The following is a 24772-nucleotide window of genomic DNA, read 5'->3' on the forward strand; positions in this document are numbered from 1 at the left end:
CCCACGCCCGCCCCTCCCCCACGCTGGCACCCCCACCCCGCCTGGCTCCCCCGGCATCACAGCGCCCCCTCCTCTCCCCGGGCATCCGTGCACCCTCGGCTCGCTTCGACTCGCCCTCGCCGAGCGCCCCCTTGTTCCCTGGCATCCGAGCGCCCCCTCTCATCTTCCCCGGCATCGCGCCCCCCCCCCCCCCGCCGTGCCCTCGACCCGGGTTCGGCAGCGCCCGCCGGACCCCCCCCCCCCGCCCGAGGGGGGGGGTGGAAGCGTCCCGGGCCCCCCCCCCCTCCCCGCGGACGAGCCGCCGGCGGGGTTCGGGGAAGTCGCACCCCTTCCCGGATCCGCAAAATGTCGCCCCGAACCGGCGGCGCCGGGGGCGGGGTGAAGGAGCGGAGCCCGTGCCCGGGAGACGGGCATTGCCACGGAAAGTTTGCGGCGCCGGGCCCGGGCCCCGCTCGCCCCGGCTTGGGCACTAGGACTTGCTGGGCCAACTCGGCCCCGGGGGCGGGCGGCTTGCCTCGGGCGTTCGCCCCGCAGCTGCGCCCCCCGGGCCCGCGGGCTCCGGGTCGGGGCTTCAGCGTCCGACCGCAACAGGTCCCGCCGGGGGGCGGCGCGGCCTCCCCGAAGCGGCCTCGCGCCCGGGGCCCGGCCCGGCCCGGCCCGGGGCCCGTCTGGGAGGGGGCGCCCCGGGGCCCGGGCCGCCCCGCACCGCTGCTCCGGCGAGCGCGAGCCGACTCCAGACCCAGCCAGAGCGGAAGTCCCACCTCTGCCCCCGGCGCCATTGGTGAAGGCGGCTTTTGAGTCTGTGGGTCGATGGATCCGGGGAAGGGATTGGCTCCGGGGCATCGGAAGTGGGCCCGGGATTCGAGTGCGGCGGAGAGGGCAGAAGCCCAGAGCCGCGGGGCCAGGCTAGGCAAGCCCGCCGGGTCGGGCCGGAGGAGCGGTTCAGCAAGGTCAAAAGTGTTGCCTTTTCCCAGAGTCCACTCGAGTAGCCTGGAATTAGGAAAAGAATGTATTTACCTTGGCACCCCCCCCCCCCCCCCCGCCCCCCGTGCCGGGGCTCCGGTCAGGCCTCGTTCGATCATGAGGGACTTCTGAAGACCTAGATCGCCAAATGCAAATACTGCGAAGAAATGCTACGGATCGGCTTTGTGACTAAAGTCTATATTAATAATTATGTAGACAAGCAGAGTGATTGATCATTCATCTAGAATCCCAACTCTGCAATAAAGCTGGTAAAAAGACCTTGGAGTCGGTAAAAGGGCCCTTTCCTGAAGTTCTCCTGCCTTTAATTCGTGGCAGAAACTTTGAGTCCCTTACCCATGCCCTGGTTATTTTTCTTATAAATTTATTCAGTAGAAGGTAAGCTCTGTGAGGACAGTGATTTTCAAAACTGACTTGTGGACCTAGCTCCTGGCATGGATGGCACTATTGGAACATAAGAGAGGCATAATAAAGCTGGCTTTCTGATTTTCCCAAATTCTCAAGAAGCTCAGCTCAAATTCCATCTCCTTTGTAGGATGCGTTTCCGATGTTCCTAACTTTTAGTGCTTTCCCCAATTGCTTTGGCTGTATTTTATATTTACTTTCCAGTAGAAAGTCAGGAGGTAAGGACTTTTACTTTTGTCTTTGTTCCCCCAGGGTAGCACATATGTGTTTTAGAAGAGTCAGACATATAAACCCATGTTTTCTCTCCCTTTTTTAAAGATTTTATTTATTTTGAGTTTTACAATTTTCCCCTCTAATCTTACTCCCTCCCCCCACCCCCAACAGAAGGCAATTTGCCAGTCTTTACACAGTTTCCGTGGTATATGTTGATCCAAATTGAATGTGATGAAAGAGAAATCTTATCCTTAAGAAAGAAACAAAGTATAAGAGATAGCAAGATCAGACAATGAGATATTAGGTTTTTTCCCTAAATTAAAGTTTATAGTCCTTGGTCTTTGTTCAAACTCCACAGTTCTTTCTAAACCCATGTTCTCTTTCGCCTCTGAAAAGAAGGGAAGGGAGAGGTATTAAGATATATATCTCTTCTCTGGAGAGAAGCCTAGTTATTATAATTGCTTGGCATTCAATAGATTGTTTAAAAAGGGAAGAAAGTATTTGATATATTTTAGAGAGATCTCCATTAAAGTTGGTTTTCATAAATATTTTGACTTTGTTTCTTTGGAAAATGTATTTATGTACATTTAACTCTTTCCCCAAGGAGCTATGGCAGTGGATCAAGTGCTGGGCTGGAGTTAGGAAGGTTTGAATTGAGATCTGGGTCTGACCCCTTCTAACTGTATGATCTTGACCCAGTCACTCTACTTTAGTGTAATAGAGATATTAATAGAACCTACCCCTAAGGGTTTTTTGTGAAAATGCCAACCTTAAAGCACTGCAAAATACTAGCTCCTACTGTCAATGAGGTTTTACCTTAATAAAAATGTGCTAGTTTATGGGCTAACTCAAATGGAATACAGCAAAGGTTTTTTGTTTTTGTTTTTGTTTTTTATTTTTAACCTATTTAGGTTTTGAGTACCCCCATCCTTGCTGACCACAGAGACCTCCTTGGCTTGCCCAGGGCCTTGTAGCACACATGTTTAGAATAACCGTGGCATTTCTTTATGATCCCACCTCCTCCTTCTCCCAGTTTCCATGTGGCCTTGGGCAAGTCAGATGATTGCTCTGGGCTTTGGTTTCCTCTTTTGTAAAGTGAAGAGCTTGAGTGAGATTATCTTTCTAGTTCTAACACCAGAGACTCAGAAACAGATTTGAGTCCCCATTCTGTTCTGCCTTACTTGAATGGTGTTTTGGCAACTCTCACTGTACCTCTTTGGGCCTAGTGTTCTTATCATTGAATGAAGGGATGGATTAGGTTTTCTCTAAGGTCCTCTCTAGCTCCAAATACTGTGATTCTTTGAGAACCTGAAGTAAGGCTGCCAACTATTTTTCCCATACTGTGTTAAAAAGCCTAATCTGAATTTGGTTTTAGCTGGTATCATAGAAAATAATCCCAATGTTTTAAACTTCTTAATAGCATGTGAAACTTAAGTGAATGACCTGTTTTTATTTAGACATTTTGGTATCATGTTATCCTGGGATCCTCATGTATAAATGTTATTTTCAGAGTACATGCTTCCAAATCTGATTTGTAGGTGAGACAGTTTTGAAGTGGGGTCATTCCAGATTTTATAATTGAATCTTTCTTGCATATAAGTAGCATGTATTTTTTTGTGTCCTTAGGTCAGGGAATATGCAATTGGCTAGTAAGAACTAATGGTGAAAATACTACTAATTCTGTTTTTGATGTGACTTTAACAGCAAAAGTTCCTTATTCCTTGTATACTTTTAGAACATAAAGAATTGGTGGTTCTAGAATTGATCAACCCATTGATTGTTCTCCACACCTGGGTTGCATTTTTCAAAATCTAAAGTAACTTGGCCCCATTTTTATACTCACTAAACTCAGCTATCTATGTACAGGGTCAAAACAAATGCTTTGCTTAAATTTGATTCTCTTTCCTCAGGATTGGAACTCTGTAAAAACATGGTTGAGATTAGTTTATCCTCAAATAATTCTTCCTGAAATGTTTACCAAACAAAATTTGGAAATAATGAAGCAGGTTATTTAATGATTGGTTTTTGGAAATCTGTCAGAAACTTTTTATGACCCTAAGATCCCTGCTGATATTCTTTTTTCCCCTCTAATCTTTTTTTAACTAGCTTTTTTCCCCCAATAACATGTAAAGACAATTTCTAACATTTCTAACATTCATTTTTAAAAATTTTGAGCTTCACATGCTGTCCCTTTCTCCTTCCCCTTTTTTCTCCCTTGGAGGATAAGCAATTTTATATGGTATAAATGTATGCAAAACATTTCCATATTAGTCATATTGTGAAAGAAGACACAGATCAAAAAAGAAAAAAACTGCTAAAAAATAAAGAAAATGAAAAATAATAGGTTTTGATCTATATTCAGACTCCCTTCACTTTCTCTGGAGATAGAAAAGCATTTTTCGTCTTGAATCTTTTGGAATTGTCTTGATTATTGTATTGCTGAGAAGTGCTAAGTCTATCAACTGATCATTGCACAGTATTGCTTTTACTATATACAACGATCTCACTTCATTCAGCATTGCTTCATGTAAGTCCAGGTTTTTCTGAAATCTCTTGCTTGTCATTTCTTATGGCATAATCCATAATTTGTTCAGTTGATAGGTATCCCCTCAATTTCCAATTCTTTGCCACCACAAAAGAGTAGCTAAAATATTTTTGCACAAATAGATCCATTTCCTTTTCCTTTTATACAGCATCAGTATTGCTGGGTTAAAGGCTATGCAGTTACAGATTGCTCTCCAGAATGGTTGGATCAGTTCACAACCTCACCACCAGTGTTACAGTGTCCCAGTTTCCCCACGTATACTCCAATACTGATTATTTTTCTTTCTGTCACACTAGCCAATCTAAGGTCACAACTTCTGAGTTGTTTTAATTTGAATTTGTCTAATTAATAATGATTTCTTCTAAAAGGTGTCTGTTCATATCCTTTAATCATTTACTAACTGGAAAACGATTTGTTTTCTTAAAAATTTCAATTAGTTCTCTATATATTTGAGAAATGAGACCTTTATCAGACACTGACTCTGAATCCCCACTTATATTCTTCAGAATTGAATAAATGTTTTAGTTTCTCTGAGAATTTACTGCCTACAGCTTAAGAAATTTTTTACAGTGTTAAGAATTTTACTGTAGCCTAGTCCTATTTACAATGCATATATCTCAGGAACTTTGCCTAACTTTGCCTGAGTTTAGTGTTCTCAGAATCTTTTTCATGATCTACTCATTGGTTGACTTTTTTCCCCCCATCGTTTTAAATCCCATTTGTCATTTGAGTAATTCAGTCCCTCAGTGCTTCAGTATACTAATCTGTAAAATGAGAAAATTGAATGAGTTTACCTCTAATGGAACTAACTATAGCTCCATGGGATCCTATGGCTATCCGTTACCTATCTCCTCTTATTGTTTATGGCATAAAAGTGATATGTCTTGAGTTTTATGCTAGTCAGGTACAAGCTATTCCTACCAAACTAGAAAGTCTTATAGTAGGTTTTGATGATGGAATGAGTCTGTCGTAGGACAAAACTACAGAGCATTTAGAGAGACTTGACCCAGTGGTAGACATCGCTATGAAAATGTTTGATGAGGAATAGAGAGGGTCTCTTTAGTACTAGGAGTATCTACACCCATGGGAAGATACTTTTGAAGCATTGGGATCATATAGTAACTCCCTGACTTGAGAAATTTTGGGAAGACAGAAAAAGATAGCATAAGGAGAGACAGTGGGATGTAATAGAGGCCTAGTCTTAGTGTCTAGTCTTTGACCTAATATTTTGGGAGATGGTGGACCACAATGTTATTTAACTTATTAGTATCTGAAGTCACTCTTTAAAAAAAAAAAAAGTTAATTCTTTTGTTTTATTTTCACTGCTGCAGTGTACTTATTCAGTTTCATTAATTTTTTTCCAGTGAGCAAGCATTTTGAAAAACAAATCTGTCCTGGTAGTCTTCTTCATTGTAAAGGGTAAACCATAAAGGAATAAAAAATGAAAGTCCCCTGCTACATAGCTATATAGTTTAGCAAAACAAGTTTCCACATTAATGCTGTCTAAAATTCATACATTTTTATCAGTAATTTGTTTCATCTTCATTCGTTTGGATTTGTGATTACTGCTTTGATTATTGTTTTAGCATCTTTCAAAATTGTTTCTCTCCACATTTTTTTTTAGTTTTTACAAGGCAAATGGGGTTAAGTGGCTTGCCCAAGGCCACACAGCTAGGTAATTATTAAGTGTCTGAGACCTGATTTGAACCCAGGTACTCCTGACTCCAGGGCCAGTGCTTTATCCACTGCGCCACCTAGCTGCCCCTGAAACTGATAATTTCTTATGGCACAATTAATATTTCATTATATTAACATATCGTAGTTTGTTTGGTCATTCTCCAATAGAAAGCTACTCTTAGTTTCCAATTTTTGCCTACCTTGAAAAGAGCTGCTATGAATGTTTTTATACCTACAATCCTCTTCACTCTTTCCTTTGGGGGGTATAGTTAGAGCTAAAAAAAATTAGCTTGGTCAAAGTGAATGAAATTAGGTCACTTCGTGGTTATGGTTCTAAACAGCTTTCCATGATGGCTGATCAACTTCAAAACTTCATTAGCAGCATAGCATACCAGACCAGTGTTCTATTCATTGCACCACCTGGCAGGAGGCAGAAGGATGAGAGTGTGAGTGTGGCCTCAGACACTTGACACTCACTAGCTGTGTGACCTTAGGCAAGTTACTTCACCCTGATTGCCTCACATCCTGATCCACATCTGGCCACTGGACCCAGATGGCTCTGGAGGAGAAAGTGAGACTGGTGACTTACCACAGACCACCCCCCTCCCCTCCCCAATCCAATTCATGTGCTTGTCATGGCCTCACTTACTTGATATCATGATCTTCTTTGTTTCTACAAAGGACGAAAACAAACAAATAACAGCCTACCTATATTCTACAGCCCATCTACCATTTGTCATTTTCTTTTTTTTCTATCTTATAATTGTGAGATAAAACCTTAAAGTTGTTTTAATTTGCATTTCTTCAATTATTAGTGATATAGAGCATTTTTTCATATAATTGTTGATTGGATTTTTTTTCTTTGAAAATTTCCTGTTCTTTTGAACACTTGGGTTATTTATTTGTTGGGTAATGACTTCTATTCATTTTGAATTAGTTTCTTATATATTTTGGGTATGAAACTGAGAAACTTACAGCAAGTGTTTTTTCCTCAGTTATTTCATCTTCTGTAATTTTCTCATTTTTACAGATGAGGAAACCGAAATCCAGAGAGTTTATCTAGAGTGATATAAGAAGTAAATTGATAAGACAGGATATGAACTCAGTTCCTCTGACTTCAAATGAATTAATATATATGTAAAAAGCTTTCCAAATTGTATAAAGCTAAATAAATGCTAGCAACAACACCGCCATCTTTTTCTCATGGTTATTGGGTTGCTCCTGCTATGTTTTTCTGGACTTTTAAAAGTTGCTGAATTTATAGCATTTTGATCGATTGGTTGATTGATTTAGTCTTAGGTTTCCCCCCTCCAAGTATTGCCTTTTTTAAACTTATATTCATCTTATTTAAATTAAGATGAGTAAAAATCCATTCTAATAAAATTCTCTATTTGTCAAGAATTATTAACATTTTTATTTTTAATAAGATACTGAAGAATATTTTAGTTAAAACATTTGTTTTGATATAGTACAATTCCATATTTTTATAAATATATGGTTTAAATTCATGTCAGTTGGCTTTACATTTTAAATGATTGTGTTGTTTCTTTTTATTCACTTCCATGTTCTATAGTTCAGTAGTTTTTTATAAAAATATTATATTATAGGGGCGGCTAGGTGGCGCAATGGATAGAGCACCGGCCCTGGAGTCAGGAGCACCTGAGTTTAAATCGGGCCTCAGACACTTAATAATTACCTAGCTGTGTGGCCTTGGGCAAGCCACTTAACCCCACTGCCTGGCCAAAACTAAATATATATATTAGATTGTATAGGATATTATTGACCAAAATTCTGTCATACTACTGTTGCATGGTAAATTTAATGAGAAGCAAAGCCACAAATAAATATAGGAACCTAAATGTTTATGACTGAAGATTAGTTTAAAAGTTACAGTATTATTCACAAATAAGACTTGTGATTTTAGGGTTAACTTTGCCTTCAGACCAACCATAAACTTTTTAACTACATTGCAATCATAGCTTTTTTTATTTGCAAAGTACTTTGTCATTGTCTGCTATAGTTTTTTTTTTTTAATATATTCTGTGTGCTGGGCACTATTCTAGTTTTCCATTCAGAATCAAATGGGAAGAGTTACTGCTATCAACATCAGTGATCTGCTTCAGAGAATGAATCTGAAAATTGTCCTAGACAGGACTTCAGAGCCGCACTTTGGACTGTCTTGTGGTGGTTTTCTCAAGATTCCTCATGTTCCATCGTCCCCTACTTATGTCAAGCTGAACATTAATAGGCATCATACCTAGAATGTTTAGGAAATGGTTTTAGAATGAGTAAAACTATTTAATGATAAATTTGATGTTTAGGTGACACAGGGAATAAAGTGTCAACTTGGAAATTGGGAAGAATTGTGTTTGAATCCTCCCTTAGACTATATGCCCTCAACCTCAGTTTCCTCATCTATAAAATGGGACTAATAATTGTATTTTCTTCATAGGACTGCTGTAATATTGAAATAAGATTCTAAATCACTTTGCAAGCCTAAAAGTGATATATAAATCCTACCTCTTATTGTTATCATCATTCTTAGGTTAATATAGAGCCAATGTGATTGGTTTGTGGGCATTTGAGAGACAGTAATATCAAGAATATTTAACCAATTCAGACTACTAGAGGGCTTTTACTTTGATAGACTACATAGAGAACATGTTTTTTCACCTACATAGAGAACATGTTTTTTCACCTATAGCTACACTAAATTTTTTTTTAGGTTTTCTGCAAGGCAATGGGGTTAAGTGGTTTGCCCAAGGCCACACAGCTAGGTAATTATTAAGTGTCTGAGGCCGGATTTGAACTCAGGTACTCCTGACTCCAGGGCCGGTGCTCTATCCCCTGCGCCACCTAGCCACCCCTAAACTTTCTAATAAAATACATTTTTCTAATTTAAAAAAAGTTGATGATTAAAAATTATAAATTCAGTAAATGGACTAGCTAATAACTGGCAGTTAACACTGAACTTTGGTTTCTAAGTCTTATGAAATGTCAGTATCACTATCCTCATTATGACCATCATCACAGTTATCATTTTACTGATTTTTGTCCTCATAGCAACCCTCAGAGATAGGTGCTTTTATTATCCACATTTTACAGATGAGGAAACAGAGGTTTAGGGAAGTTAAGTGACTTGTCCAGAGTCATTTAGCTAGTGTTGGATGCAAGTTTAAACTCAGGTTACCCTGACTCCAGGTTCAGGATTTTTCATTTCAATACCTAGCTACCTTTATTAAGTATCAATTGATATAAGGATATGAGATCCCTGTAAAAGATGGTTTATGTCACTTTACACTTTTTGAGTTGTTAGAGGATCAGAATAATGGACCAAAAAAGTATAATATTTAACACGAATTCTAAAGTTTTCTTATGGTTTTAATAATGCGGCTTTTTTGTTTTATCTTCAGCTGTGACCACATAACCTGTCATGATTGTCCATGGGGTTTTCTTGGCAAAGATACTGGAGTGATTTACCATTTCTTTCTCCAGAGATTTAAGGCAAACAGAGGTTAAGTGATTTGTCCAGCTTGTAAATGTCTGCAACCAAATTTGATCCCGGGTTTTTGATTTTGAGACCAAAGTAATAGTCGTTTTTGAGGAATAAATGAATATGAAGGTTGTGAACTTTGCTTCTCAGAGAGGGTGTGTTTCACATTGAAATATATTATGGCATATGTAAACTGACCTTTCCCTAAACTTTACCATAAAAATCTTCCTCCTAATTTGGCTTGATTTTTTTTTTTTTTTAATATTCTTACATTTTGAGGGGAAACAGAGAAGAACTGTACTGGAAATTTATCTCCAGTTGTTAGCACCTGCTTAAGAAGAGTAAGCTCTTTTATCTTCCTATGAAATAAGATCATAGGTCAAACCTGGATTTTTTGGATAGAAAACAGCATGTTGACCTGTATATTATGTTGATTTATACCTTCAGCACATGGTAACTGCCTAAACAAAAACATAGATGGCCAGGAAGAAGAAGAAGAGGATGGCTGTACAAGAAGCCTTTCTGTGGTGGGCTCTCTTTGCACAGGGCTGCTCCCTATTCAGGGTCAGATACACTTACTGACTAGAAAGGCGAGTGCTGTCAGGGCAGGGGCTATTTGCCCCTTTCTTTGTATACCTGGAGCTTAACCAGGTGCGTGAAATATAATAAGCAGTTTTGAGATGCTTGTTGATTGATTGACTACTTGGAGTGCTTCTATTGTGGAGGGGGAAAAGTTCTAAATTTAATTTAGATCCAAGTTATTTTAAGCATTAGTAAATAATCGTAATCAAAATTCCTAACTAGTATTTGAGGATCTTCTAGATTCTAGAAGATGTGGATCCTATGGGGAGGAAGAAACTTCTATTATACTCCCAAGAATGGAGTAGTCACAGTGATGTCTCCTCAGATGATCTAGTGAAGGACAGAGGAAAAAAGAAGAAGAGAAGAAGGAAGAAGATTAGTTGGTGATTTCTTGTTCAGGGTTACTTACTGAGGGGATTCCCTTGGTCAGTCTGACAATAATAATAGATCTATTATCTGTCTGGGGCATGTATCTGTTACATAACAGGACTTTCAAAGATTTACTTGAAAGGAATAACAACTACTGACATCTGTGATTTGTGTGGGCACAAGTGACACATTGAGAAGGAACCTAAGAAGTATTAACAGTGACTATTACAACTTGAGCAAGGAACTGAGACCCCAGAAGCACAGGTTTTACTTTCCTCCTTGTTTGTCCCCAGTGAACGAAAGGAATGCAAAAGAGAAACATTATTTTGGGATGTGGACAGCTGCTTAAGAAAATGAGATTTGGACTTCTGGCTCAAATTGTACAGTACAATGTTGACAAATTCCTCATCAGAGATAGTTTATATTTAACAAAGGTCAGTAAGGCTATATTGTCAGGTTCGTTGGATGTAAGCTAAAATATTGAATCTGAGGGAAAAAAGACTGCCTCAGAGATTTAGCTGTAAAGAGTAGCCATAGAGAAAGAGCCAGAATTAGTAGCTGGAATATCATATATAATCCAAGAAAGCTCTTAAAAATCCCTCAAGTATCTGTACAATAATTGTCTAAAGTTTTGGGAACAAATAGGAGGATGTAGAGGACATATATGGCGGGGGGGGTGGGGCACATTTGACTGACCACATATTACTAAGTCTTGGTGGAAAGAATCTCATGGGAATGAATAGGAATGAATTTCTTTGATGACAAGAAACAGGATAGGTAAAAGGGCATAGGGTAGCATTGCACAATGAGAAGATACATTCATGCTAAGAAATATAAGCACCAGAGGTATGAAACAAGAAAATACTTGGGTGAAATGGAGGTAGGGGAACAGAAATTACTTTATCACTGGTGTATTCTGTAAATTGTTTGAACCAAAAGGGAAAATATGTGAGTTTGGGGAGACAGACCCCAAGGCTGACCCAGAGGGATGAGGTAGTAGTGATAGAGAATTTGTAAATAATCTAAACATCTACCAGAGTAGGCATCCCCACCCCACCCTGACTCCAGCTTCTTTCCTTGCCTCCACAATCTTCCCTTGTCTCCCTACCTGTCTTCATTTTAATTAAGAAAAAAAGACAGAACAGATAACTTTTTGACTTTTCCTTAGTGACAATTTCATCATTCAAAAGGTAGAGGAACTAACAAGGGAAAATTCTATTTTGAATCTGATTCCTCTATTAGGAGGTACAGGTTGCTAGGGCTTAACATAATTTTTTCTTAGAATTTATGCTAGAACATTGGAAGAAATTTAGGGATACTCATACTGTCTGACATGTTAGTAGTTATCAATCAGTCATCAAGCATTTATTAAGTTCTTATATGTACCAGGCTCTTTATTAATTACTGGTGATACAAGTAAAAGCAAAAATATAGTCTTGTCTTTCTAAGAACTAAGATTCTAATAGGGAAAGATAACACATTAAAGAATCTGAAGAGTCAAAGTTTGATGTGTAGGTAAAGGAACATGGTAAGGTGCAGTTAGAAACAGATCCAGGAAAAGAAAGCAAGATACATGTTTGGAAGCAGTTTCTCATAACGGAGAAACTTGTCATTGGAAAAAGGATTCCATAGGAGTGGAGAAATGTGCCAGGGTGAGAAGGCAGCTGATACATGTGGTAAAGTCCAAAAGTCAGGGTACCTGGGAAAATAAAGCAACCCGTGATTTTGGGAAGGTATGATTCCTTTAAATCAGATGTTTCAGGAGAAGTTAGCTGAGGAGGAATTAGAAGTGCTCAGGAATGAAATTCCACAATACGATAGAAACAATTCCATTGTGGAAGAAAATGGAATTTGTTTGTTGTAGATATTAATATTTTTTATTTATATATTTATTTTATTTTCATCCATTTGTATATGCATGTTTCCAAGTTACAAAATTTCCTTCCACTCTTCCTGCCCACCCCCCTCCCCTCAGTAGAGAACAGTCAGGTTGGCATTTTATATACATAAATTGTTAAACATATTTAGAAATTAATAATATTTTGCATGAGGAATTAGGATTAAATGGAAAGAGATACATAAATAATTTTTATTAAGTGTTTATCTGATTCAGCAGGGGAGGGTTTTTCCTGTGTTTTGTTTTGTTTTGGTTTTCTTTGGTTGGGGAGAATATAGATCATTACCAGTCTAATGTAGTTGTCCTAGCTCTCTGGACTGTTGAGAGGAGGTGCTTGCATCAAGGTTGTTCATCTCATAATGTTGTGTACATTGTTCTCTTGGCTTAACTCCTTTTGTTCAGCATCAGATCACGTAAGTTATTCCATGCATCTCTAGAGTCCAACTATTCATGGTTTCTTATGGAGCAATAATATTCCATAGTATTCATGTGCCATAACTTGTTTAGCCATTCCCCAATTGATGGGCATCCCCTCAATTTCCAGTTCTTTGCCACTACAAAAAGAGCTGCTGTGAATGTTTTGGAACATGTAGGACTTTTCCCATTTTTTACAATTTCTTCTGGATTTAGTCCAGAATTGGAATTGCTGGGTCAAAGAGTATGAACAGTTTAATTGCTCTTTCAGTATAGTTCCATACTGCGCTCCAGAAAGGTTAGATCTGTTCACAACTCCACCAGCAATGCATCAAGGTCCCCAATCCTTTCACCTCTCCAGCATTGATCATCTTTTCTTTTTCTCTTCTGGGCTAATCTAATATTAATGTGGATACATAGGGAACGCACCAATCTATATAGATTTTAGAAAGATAGAACCAAGATGAGAAAAGAGAGAATTAGTATGAGTGTGGCCCAGTCTGATAAATATGGTATCAGGTATCTTCTCTGGAATGATCTGAGACTGACTAGAGGAGCAAAGAGTAACACAAAGGGTGATTTGTAATCCAACTATTTTATGAATAAGAAGAGGATCAGGAAATGATAAGACTTGCTTGGGATGGATAAGATGATGAACTACTTAGTTTTTTAAACTCTCCATTTCTTTGTAAAGCAGAAAAACTTTTTAATGGAAAATGGTAGAATAAAAATGATTAAGGACATTTCTAACTAAAATAAGAAAGGAGCATACCCAACTGCTCTTGATGGGTTCATCAAAGATCTTGAAATGACCTGGCAGATGAGATGGTTGAGCTACTGTTGGTAATATTTACAAGGTCAAGATGAGAGAAGAATAACCTTATTTTAGTTTTTTTTGGTTTTTTTTTTCTTGCTAGGCAAATGGGGTTAAGTGGCTTGCCCAAGGCCACACAGCTAGGTAATTATTAAGTGTCTGAGACCAGATTTGAACTCAGGTGCTCCTGACTCCAGGGCTGATGCTCTATCCATTGCAGCACCTAGCCGCCCCCTCCTTATTTTCAGATAGGATGAAAAAACATTCACCAGCCTTAGGCCAGTAAGTTTGACTAGGATCTAGCATGATTTCATTAAGAAACTTCTGTCAGACCAACTTCTCTTTCTTTCTTTCCTTTTTTTAGACTGGATTATTAAAGTCATAGATAGAAGAATAATTTTAACATAGTTTACCTTGATTTGAATAAAACTGTTAAAGCATTTTTAACAAAGTTTTCTCTTCTGGAGAAAATATAGAGAATGGATTGGGCAGTAGTACAATCAGATTTCAGAACCAATTGGATGGCCGTGAAATAGTCTCCTTTCTTGGTTCCAGTGTCAGTCTATCCAGAGTAACCCAAGGGTCTTGGCTCTTTGCTATTTAACATTTAATCAGTGATTTGGATAAAAGCCTTTGTGGAATGCTAATCAACTTTACCAATGACTGAAAGCTAGGAGGGATAGCTAACTGTGAAGGGTTATAGTAGCATTCAGAAGGTACTCTAAAGGCATGATCTAATAAAATAACATTCAATAGAAATAAATGTAAAGTCTTGCATTTCAGTGTAAAAAAAATCAACTTAAGTATAGGTAGAGAGCTGTTTTGGAAGAGATGGAAGCTTTAATGGACAGTAAGCATACTAGGAGTCTGCAGTATAATGTGGCAGCTAAAAAGCTTAGTGCAATTTTTAACTGCTTTTAGAAACTTATATAGCTTCTGGGACTAGAAAGAGAATAGTACTATTGCCATACTTATGGAGAATTGTTTTTAGTTCTAGACTCCATGGCCTTAGGAGATTATTGATATACTGGAGTGAACAGAGGAAAGTAGCACAGAAGCAAACTTAGATTAGATATATTAGCATTGTCCACAAGGGTTGGGACCTTTTTCTGGTGATAGAGGATTTCACCCTTTTTTGGAGTTCTTAAAGCAGAGACATAGCCACTTGGTGAATATGCATTTTCTCCTATCTTAATTACATTGTATTCGGTTTTTTGGTTCATTCTACTTCAGTTGTGGTAGTCATTGTAGCATTCTTTTTCTTAATTCTGATTATTTTACCCTGCTTCTTTTCAGTAAGTCTTCCAATTCTTGTCTGGATTTTTTATATTCATTGTTTCCACACTGTAATATTCCATTACATTTGTTTGGCCATTCTCCAGTTGTTGGGTATCTATTTCCCCCCCAGTTCTCTCTTACTGTCATAATAAATGTTACTATGACTATTTTGGTGTATAGAGAACCTTCAATTCTATCTTTTGACCTGTGGTCTATTTCTGTCCATGGGATCTCTGAATCAAAGGGTGTAGTAATTTCAGTTACTGTGTGTGTGTGTGTGTGATTACAAGATTTAAACATTTTAATGGTATAGAAAAGATTACAAAAATGTTGCCAATTACAATATTCTCTGTGCCATAATTCCCTGCATCCCTCCCACCTTAACCCCCCTCATTGATAAAGCAAGTTATATGATATAGGTTAAAAACATGTAGTCACGAAAAACATTACAGTAGTCATGTTGTAAAAGTAAATATACCACCACTACCACCACCACCATATACCCCCTGGTCCTTGTAAAAAAAAACCTCAAGGAAAAGTTAAAAAAAAAAGTATGCTTCAGTCTGTATTCAACTCTGTCTTTGGGATGAATAGTATTCTTTATCATAAACCCTTCAGAGTTCTCTTGGATCACAACATTGATGAGAAAAGGGAAGTCATTCACAGCTGATCATCCTACAATATTGCTGTTACTTTGTATATAGTACATTTCACATTACATCTGCTCATGTAAGTTTTTGCTGATAGTATCTTGTTCTTCATTTCTTATAACAGAATAACATTTCATCATAATCAGACAACACATTTTGTTCAGCCGTTCCCCAACCACTGGGCATCTCCTCAATTTCCAGTTCCTTGCCACACAAAAAGAGCTTTTATCCTTATACATATAGGTCCTTTTTCTTCCTGGTTTTCATCTCTTCTGAAATATAGAGCTGGTAATGGTATTGCTAGGTCAAAGGATAGGCATGGTTTTGTAGCCCTTTGAGCATAATTCCAAATTGTTCTAGAGAATGGTTGAATCATTTTACAACCTCAGTAATGCATTAATGTCTAATTTTTCCTATATCCCCTTAAATATTTGTCATTTTCTCTTTCTTTCCTATTAGACATTCTAATAGGTATAAGGTAGTACCTCAGAATTGTTCCAACCTGAATTTCTCCTGTCAGTAGTTAAGACCTTCAGTTTCACTGAGTAGTTGATTCTTGGCTGTAGTCCAAGCTCTTTTACCTTTTGGAATATCATGTTCCAAGCCCTATGGTCCCTTAATGTAGAAGCTACTTAATCTTGTGTTATCCTGACTATGACTCCATGATATTTGAATTGTTCTTTGGTTTTTTTGTTTGTTTGGTTGGTTAGTTTTTTGGTGGGACATTGGGTTTAGGTGACTTGGTCAAGGTCACACAGCAAGGTAATTAAGCGTCTGAGGTTAGATTTGAACTCAGGTCCTCCTGACTTCAGGGCCAGTGCTCTATCCAGTGCGCCACCTAGCTGCCCCCAGTCTGGTTTTTAAGATGTTATTTTCTTCAGTATTTTTTTGTCAGCAGTTTCACCAAGCTGCTGTCTCGGTTTTCATGATTTTTTTTCCCCTCATCGCTCTCATTTCTCTTCCAAATTTTTCCTCTACCTCCCTCACTTGATTTTCAAAATCTTTTTTGAGCTTTTCTATGACCTGAGACCAATTCATATATTTTTGTTGGAGACTTTGGATGTAGAAGGTTTGACTTTGTTATCTTCTTATGAATGTGTATTTTGATCTTCCTTAGCCCTATAATAACTGTCTTAAGGGCAGTTTTTTTTCCTTCTGTTGCTTGTTCATTTCCCTAGCCTTTGACTTGATTTTAACTCTTTGTTAAAGTGGAGAATCTGCTTCCAGGGTGGAGTTCACACTATCTTAAGCTGTTCAGGGTTTTTGTAGCTGTTTCAGAGATACTTCTAGCATTCTTCCAAGGTCTGATGAAAGGTATGATTGCTCTCCGTGCTTGTGCTCTGGTCTGTGGGTGATCACAAGCATTCCTTTCTTCCCTGGAGCTGTGAGGAGAGCCCCTGTTCTGCTAGGGCTGTTTCTGCCTCTGCTGATTCAGTGGCTCCTGAGGCCAGCTCTTGGTCTGCTGGAGTCCAGTCTGCAATGCTGAGGCCTGTGCTGGACTGTGCTGTACTCTCACCCCAGTGGGGCAAAGTTTTCTTGCTGACTTTCCAAGTTGTCTTTGGCAATTTCTGGCCTGAGAGGTTTGGAAGTCGCCCCACCTGCCATTGACCCAGGGCCTGGTACTGGGGTTGGTTCTCTTGGGTGCAATCCCCACAGCTCTGTGCTGCTCTGAGCTCCTTTCTTACCCCAATGCAGTGGACCCTTCCTGTGGATCTTCCCCGTTGTTTTAATCTAGAAAATGGTTTCATTCATTTTTTTTGTGGGCTCTGCCACTCAAGAATTTGATTGGAGTCACACTATTTAAAGGTATTTGAAGTGGTTTGAGGAAGAGCTCAGGAGAGTCCTTTACTCCTCCATCTTGGTTCTGTCTTTTATTTCAGGCACTTTTTAAGCATAGTTCTAAGTTGCTTATCAGAAAGCAGTGGTTGAACCAATTTGCATCTCCATCAAAAATGTGTTAATCTTTGTATCTTTCCAGTATTCCTCCAAAAAGTATTATTATTATTATTATCATCATCATCATCATCATCATCATCATCATCTTGTCATCTTTGCCAACTTCCTGGGTATAAAAGTGACACTTGAGAGTTGCTTTGGTGTGCATTTCTTATTAGTTATTTGGTTAATTCTTTCTGAAGTAGAATCTCTGTTGAAACCTATGACTTGCACAAAATAGTGTTTTATTCCACCATTTATAATTGAATGGGTGCTAAATTTGAGAACTGTTTGTTAATTTTTTTTGACCACTAATAATGGAGAATGTCTCTTGCAAGGTCTAATATCTCTACAATCATCTACTTCAGGGCTATCTAAAATGGGACCCACAGGCTGCATGCTTCCCACAGTGTGATTTTTATACAGCCTCCTGTGGGTTTACTAAATGCTTTAGTAAATACTGTAGAACTCTCACTAAAATGACAAATCAAAATATATTGTCTATTTCAATAAAAACTTTTAAAAGTAAGATTGGACAGCCCTTATCTACTTGATGCAAAGTTTTTTTTCCCCCTAAAGATAGTTTCCCTTATCCTAGTTGCATTGATTTGATTTTGTTAGTGCAAAAGCTTTTCAATTTCATGTAATCAGAATTATCTGTCTTGATCCTGAGCTATAGCTATGAAGATACTTGATTTGGGTCCCTAATGATTTTTTTTATATTCTGACTTGTTATATTCTGATTGCTTATCATTTTGACCTGTGATTTATGCTACTGGTTTCCTGGTCCCAGTAGTTCTTGTTTTTAATAGCCTAGTCTCATCTCTTATCCTACTTGACCTTTCTTTAGCTTTTGTCCTAGTTGAACACCTCTCTTTTACTAATTTCTTGACTTCTCTGACACTGTTCTTTTCAGTATCCTTTGGACTGTCATTGATTTCTCCTTCTCTAGGTTGGCTTGAGTGCCTATCATAGGTCAATCCAAGGTTGACTTTTCTCTCTAGTTGTCTTTCCTCTGTTGCTTCTTTATCCATTCCTTGACCTGACAGTTACAAGATCTCTAAGATGTTGCTTCAACCTCTAGTTTTATTTCATTTTACTCCCTTTCATGTGCTTTATTCCAATCAAATGTGGCTTGTTATTTCCTTCCTGGTCAACATGCTAGATTTTTGCTCTGTGCATTTGCACAAGCTGTCTGCCATGCGTGGAATATATTCCTTCCTTATTGCTGCATGTTAGCATCCTCAAAGATATTGTGATAGAGTTTGAGGCTTAGATTCTAGGATAGGATTTTATTCAGGAAAGTATTGGTCATTTTTTACTGTGTGAACATGGACAAGTTACTTTTATTTCTTTTTGCCTCAGTTTACTAGTCTAAAATGGAGATAGTATCTGTCATACATCACAGGATTGTTAGGATCAAATCATACATGTAAGTATATATAACCCTGTATAGGTCTTACAGTACTCAATAAATATTATTTATCATCTTTCTATCAAAGCTTAGTCTTTCTTCATTCCCCAGTTGCTACTACTTCCTCCTTCAAATTATCTTGTATTATCCTTTTTCAACATGTATTTTTATATTCCCCTGTAAACTCTTTGAGGGCGATGTTTGTACTTTTAATATTTTATAAGTAGTAGATACTTTAAACTTGAAATTGACAGTGAAATGGTTTTAATACCCTTGCTTTATGGAAATGACTTTTATTTGGGACCAGCCATTAGAAAAAAAGTTTTGATTATGTTAGTGGGAATATCTTAAGCAAATCAGCTATCGCAGCCCCTCTTTTGGTAGGAAAGGAAAGGGACATAAAAGTGTTTTATCTGCAGCCTTTCCTAATGATTCCTCTATCAGTCTGATTTTTCTTTTTCATATAGGAAGATAACCTCTGTCATCTAAGAATTGAGAACTATAAAGCATACTGGGCATTTATTTATTGAAGTTTCATTTCTTTATGAAGTAGAATAATACCTTGTAAATTTACTGGTAGTATAGTTGGCTCAGAAATTTTAGCGCATAGTTCATAGCATCACAATTTTAGAATTACCTAAATTAATGTTACATGGTCCTTCATCTTAAAGATGAGAAAACTCCCAAAAGAGGGATGTCCAGTGAGGTTGAGTGACTTAAACTTGTAACAAATAGCAGAACCAGGCTTTGGATCCAGGTCTACTGACTCCAAATCTAATTATTTATTATATTGCCAATTAAAAATGAAAATAATTTGGTTTCTATAATGTTTAGAAGGATCAAAGGTATGCACATTTGCTTTCTATTACCTCTTTTTTAAAACAATGAGAATAATATTAATATATTTTTTAAAAAGTAAGTTGCCTATCTCTTTCATTTCTCTGGGAATGATTTAAAACTAATGTTCTAAAGTCATTACCTCTGCATTAAAACTCTGGGTAAACTGATATCTAGGAATCTCAAACTATTGTTTTATCTTTACAAATAAATCTTCATCATTAAACTTGAATCTTATCTTCAGATTCAATTTTTTAGAGAATCAAATCTGAGAATAGCTCTCTTATAGCCTCCTCTCTATCTTTCATTCCTGATTTTCTGACTATTAGGAAAAAAGATTCAGTGAGGAATAGCATTTACCCAAGTGTCTGATGTACCCGATCTGCTGTTTTTGCTGTGGTGCATTTTTTTTTTTAAATTAGAGATTTTCCTACAGTAGATTCTTTGAGATTTTACAGTTAGGTTGTCATTGTCTTAAGGCTGATTAAATATATATTATTTGTAATGACTGAACAAAGAAAAGAATTCTCTTGTGGTACAGTTTTGCTTTCTGTGAATTTTTAAAGCAATTCTGTGTTGTCACATATTTATTGGCATAATTAGAAAATTGTCACATACATGTTAAAATTAGTCCAAGTACTAGAGGTACTTGGTAGTAGACTTAAGTAGACTTAAATGTGAAAGTTTGTATTCATAAAACTAAATTAGAGAATGATTCAGCTTTTTAGAAAAGAAGTTCTACTTTACAAATTGACTCTCAGTCTTGTAATTTAAATTCCACTGTTTGTATGGCACTATGCTTAAATACCATAGTGGGGAGGAAGAAGTTTATAATTTTGAGAGCCTTAGAGAATCTTAGTTGGGAACAAGACAAAATATATGGAAAGTTGAATGATAACATAGATATCACAAGGGAACATATGATTAATTGGCATGTGTTTGTTTTACTTCTATGTTGTATTTAGAGTAGGGAAAGATCACTGTAGATTGCAGCAATAGTCTAGGAAGGTTCTAGAAGGAGGAGAGCTCTGAATTGAGTCCTTAAAATAAATAAAAATGGGAGTAATGTCAAATAAGTGAGAAAAGTACTGGGGTAGAAAACTGCAAGGCTTGCTCACATGATGGGGGTCAGTTGGAGAATCTGAAAAGGTAAATGGAGAAAAAAAAAGTATTAACCTCCCCAATACTTGATTTATTCACATTTTAAAGTTTTCATTTATGTATCCATCTTTTACATTTACATCATTTTACATTTCCCTTCAAAAAAAATTGCTCTCCAAGATATCCTAAGGGGTTTTCATTGTACACTTGCTTCTTTATGTAGTGAGAACGCTGAAACTGGAGTCAGGAGAGCTTAGACTCCAGTCCTGACTTTGTCGTTAATTAGCTTTGTGACTTTAGAAACTAATTCTTTGAATATCATTTTCTTCCTGCTAGTTAAATGAAAGCCCCTTGCGACTAGGGACTTTTTTTGTTCTTGGTATTCACATCTATCCTGGTACCTTTTACATAGTAGAAACTGATAAAGATTTGTTGAATTGTTGAATCTGTACAAGAAATAATATAACCGGTTTAGGAGAGCTATTTCCAAGTAACAGTAACCAATCTACTTCACAGAGTTTCATTTTGAGTCTAGTTCAACCCAAGAATCCCCAGCATTTAGGAATGTATTATCTTCAGCATCCCATTCCTCTCTGGGACATCCCTAATTATTAGAGTATTAGTTATTCACATATAAGCGATTAAGTCATTTTGCTGAAGGAATGGGAGTGGTTTTCAGTGATCATTAATCTTTCAATATCTAAAAGTTGAAAAATTTGCCACAGTGGGAGCCAGTGCTTATTAAGACTGGGAAATACCAAGATATCTTGTTTCAGTTTTTCATCCTATACATCTATATCTTCATAAATACTGTACTCACTAGCAACCACAGAATGATAAGTGTTTTTTGTTTGTTTATTTGATCCTTTTGGGAGAGGGAAGTATTTTAAAAAGCAAATGGTATTGTTAAGAAAATCATTTGAATCTTGTAGATTCACTGAGAAGGGATTTGGTTAACCCCAAGAGGTCTGTAGAACCTACTTTGAAAATCTTTATCCTAGATTAATGTATTTGATACATTGTTCTTATTTTATGATAGGAATATAGCATCAGCAGCAGCATCACCAGGATTTTTGTAGCCCCTACTATGGGCTAGGCATTAAGAACTTTATATCTATTATCTTATTTGTTCCTGAAAACAATCTTAGAAGGTAGATTGCAGTTAAGTAAACTGAAGCAAACAGAAGTCAAGTAACTTGCCCAAGGTCACATGGCTAGTAAGCGTAAGAGGCATAATAAGAACAATTATACAGTTCACCAGAAAATTTGTTTTTCCTTTAGATGTATTATTTAACCATCTAGTAAAGTCCTCCTGATGCCTTATAGAATCATGAATAGAGGCATCTATGGCAAACATAGCCTTATACAGGACCTACCAAATTAAAGCAGTGGATGAGTATGTTTTACAGCTCTGCTATTAAAAACCAATAATCATATGCTTGTTTTCCTATTTTCCTATTTCCTATTCCTGTCTAAACTCAAAAGCTTAACCCCAAGTTTGACTTCAAGGAGATACATTTTTCAGCTACGACTCTCAGATGCCATTTTTCCTTGATGGATGAAACATAGACACCAGCAAAATCACAGATTTTAAAAGTATTTAGACATGTTACTGGGAAAGGATTACTGGTTCTCTCACAGTATGATTTAATTATATCATATTATATCAGGCCAAAACATTTTCTAGCAAGATTAGTATGAGACTTATCAAATGAGATGAGTGGGAAATGGGATTCTTCCAGGAAAATTTGCTTTATTGGTTGAGCAATTGCTCATTTGTCCTTGTTAGACTTTAAGTCTACACCAAGAATTCTTACCTGGGGGTCATGAACAATTTCTCTTCCTCCTCCTTCCTCCTCCTCTTTTTTTTTAACCTCATTTAAAAAATTTTTTTAATTAATTTTTTCCCCCAATTACATGCAAAGGTAGTTTTCAACATTCATCCTTTTGCAAGCTTTGAGTTCCACTTTCTTTCCCACCCTTTTCCCTGTGGCAGCAAACACTCTGTACTTATAAAATCACATTTAAAATACTTCTACATTAGCATGAACTTTTTAAAAAATATTTTAATATCTATTCATAGGTTTTACCAGATTGCCAAAGAGATCTAGGACACAAAAAAGACTTAAGTATAACTGGTCCATTTTTCCCCTGTCCTCTTTCCCCAAATACTTTGGAGAACTCACTTTTTTATACTCACCTGAATCATTTCTATTATAAAATTTGATTCCCTTAAGAAATGTATTTGTTAAAGCATTAAAGATCTTGTAAATTAGATTTCTGAAAATCATCTTTTCTTCCCATCTTTATTGTCTGTGGCTTCCCTGCATCTGAACGGTTACTCATCTAAGTCCTCCATCTCATGATTCAGATAGACTCTTGCTTATAACCTCTTATCAATACTTCAGCAGGCATCTATACAACAGACTTCTTTGCAACAAACATGTGGTTTCCAACCCGTATCTTGAATCCTGAGCTAAGGTATTTCTGGGAAAGGAGACCTTTTAACTTTCAATGTAGAAACAGTGGTTAAATGTGATTAAATTGTTAAAAGGTACCATGTATGATTTAGGTGAATTTTCAAAGGAATTGTTTTTCTGTTATGTTTCTTTCTTGTCAAAGAAATTTCAATATTGATTTTTTTCTGATAGGGTACTTAATAAAAAATCATTAAGCTGGCTTTTTAATATATTTTTATGTTACACTATTTAACTTCTTTTAGGTGGTTTTGATTTATAAATTATCAATATCCTGCATATATTAGGCATGTAATGAAAGTTGGTTATGCTTAAATGTGTTTAGATGGTGGAACTTTATAATTCTGCACTGTGGATAGTCTATAAATAGATGGAAAAATAAAACAACCCTTAATTTTAGACCTTTTTTTATTATGTCATATACTATAACTATAGACTTTAATGCAAGTATCTTGGTTGATTTAGGCTGTATATCATTTGTTTTTAGACTTCACAAACATAAAATAGATGACCTGAGAGTGTGCATTCATATATGCCCTCCCATTCTCCATTATTACCCTTTTTATGTATGTATGTGTATGTGTACGTGTGTGTATATATATACATATATATGTATATATACACACATATATACATGTGTGTATGTATGTATGTATAACTCCTTACTTTCAAGAAACCTGAATGAGATTTGTGGTTAAATGATATTTTGTTTTCAGAGATGCCCTACTTCATATTTTATAATAAAACTTGAAAGTCAACCTGTAATGTCATACCTTATTAAATTCCTGACCAGATGATAATTTAAATCAGTTTCTTATGACAGGGTGTTTAGTAGAAAATTAAGAAACTTGCCTCTGAATATATTTTCATGTTAAACTATTTCACTTCTTTGAAGTAGTTCTTAACTATGACAGGGATTCTTACCTTTTTTTGCGTGTCTTAGGCAGTCTGAAGCCTAGTTACTACTTCTCAGTGTGATATTTAGAAATGTATAAAGCAAAGTACCTAGTATTACAGAGAAAACCAGTTAGAATGAAGTTCAGTTTTAAAACAAGATTCAAGGTCTCTAGCTAAAGAACTACTGCCTGAGGGACTTAGCAATTGGAGGCCTGCTTTATTGTGATACCTTTTGACTATTTGATTTACTTGAATATCCTAATAATCTTAGAGTTCTCAAATTCTTTAAAATAGTTAATGTCAATCTGATTTTTGTTTTATAAGAAGAGATCATTGTTTCTTTTTAACATTACATTTGATGCTTTTTCCCCCATTTACATAGGTTGCACAGAGCATTGAAGATCATCATCAAGAAGTAATTGCTTTCTGCAGAGAAAATGGTTTCCATGGCTTGGTTGCATATGACTCTGATTATGCATTGTGCAACATCCCCTACTATTTCAGTGCCCATGCCCTAAAACTGAGCCGTAATGGGAAAAGTCTCACAACAAGCCAATATCTGATGCATGAAGTTGCCAAGCAACTGGACCTGAATCCAAATCGTTTTCCTATTTTTGCTGCTCTATTAGGTAGGTGGAATGGCAAGAAAAAGTTTGTGTGTTTTATGTAGGAATTAAATTTACCAACATCAAGAGTAGCAGTTTTATTTATTATTACTGCAAGAATTGTGAAATGATATAAATTGTTTAAAGAGCCTTATCTAAGTGCTTCCTGAATTTTCAGCATTGTTCTA

At 37.1% G+C, this 24772-nt stretch overlaps 1 protein-coding gene across 2 annotated transcripts in view; it reads left to right on the top strand.

Moving 5' to 3' along the window:
- The window catches only part of FAM120A (family with sequence similarity 120 member A), a 134193-nt gene that overhangs the window by 528 nt on the left and 108893 nt on the right, over positions 1-24772 (top strand). For both annotated transcript variants that reach the window (XM_074198343.1, XM_074198344.1), the window contains exon 2: positions 24362-24608. In XM_074198343.1, coding sequence (XP_074054444.1) covers positions 24362-24608 — 247 coding nt within the window. The remainder of the gene's footprint in view (positions 1-24361; positions 24609-24772) is intronic.

The sequence above is a fragment of the Macrotis lagotis genome, chromosome 8, assembly GCF_037893015.1.
Source record: "Macrotis lagotis isolate mMagLag1 chromosome 8, bilby.v1.9.chrom.fasta, whole genome shotgun sequence".
NCBI classification, from domain to species: domain Eukaryota; kingdom Metazoa; phylum Chordata; class Mammalia; order Peramelemorphia; family Peramelidae; genus Macrotis; species Macrotis lagotis.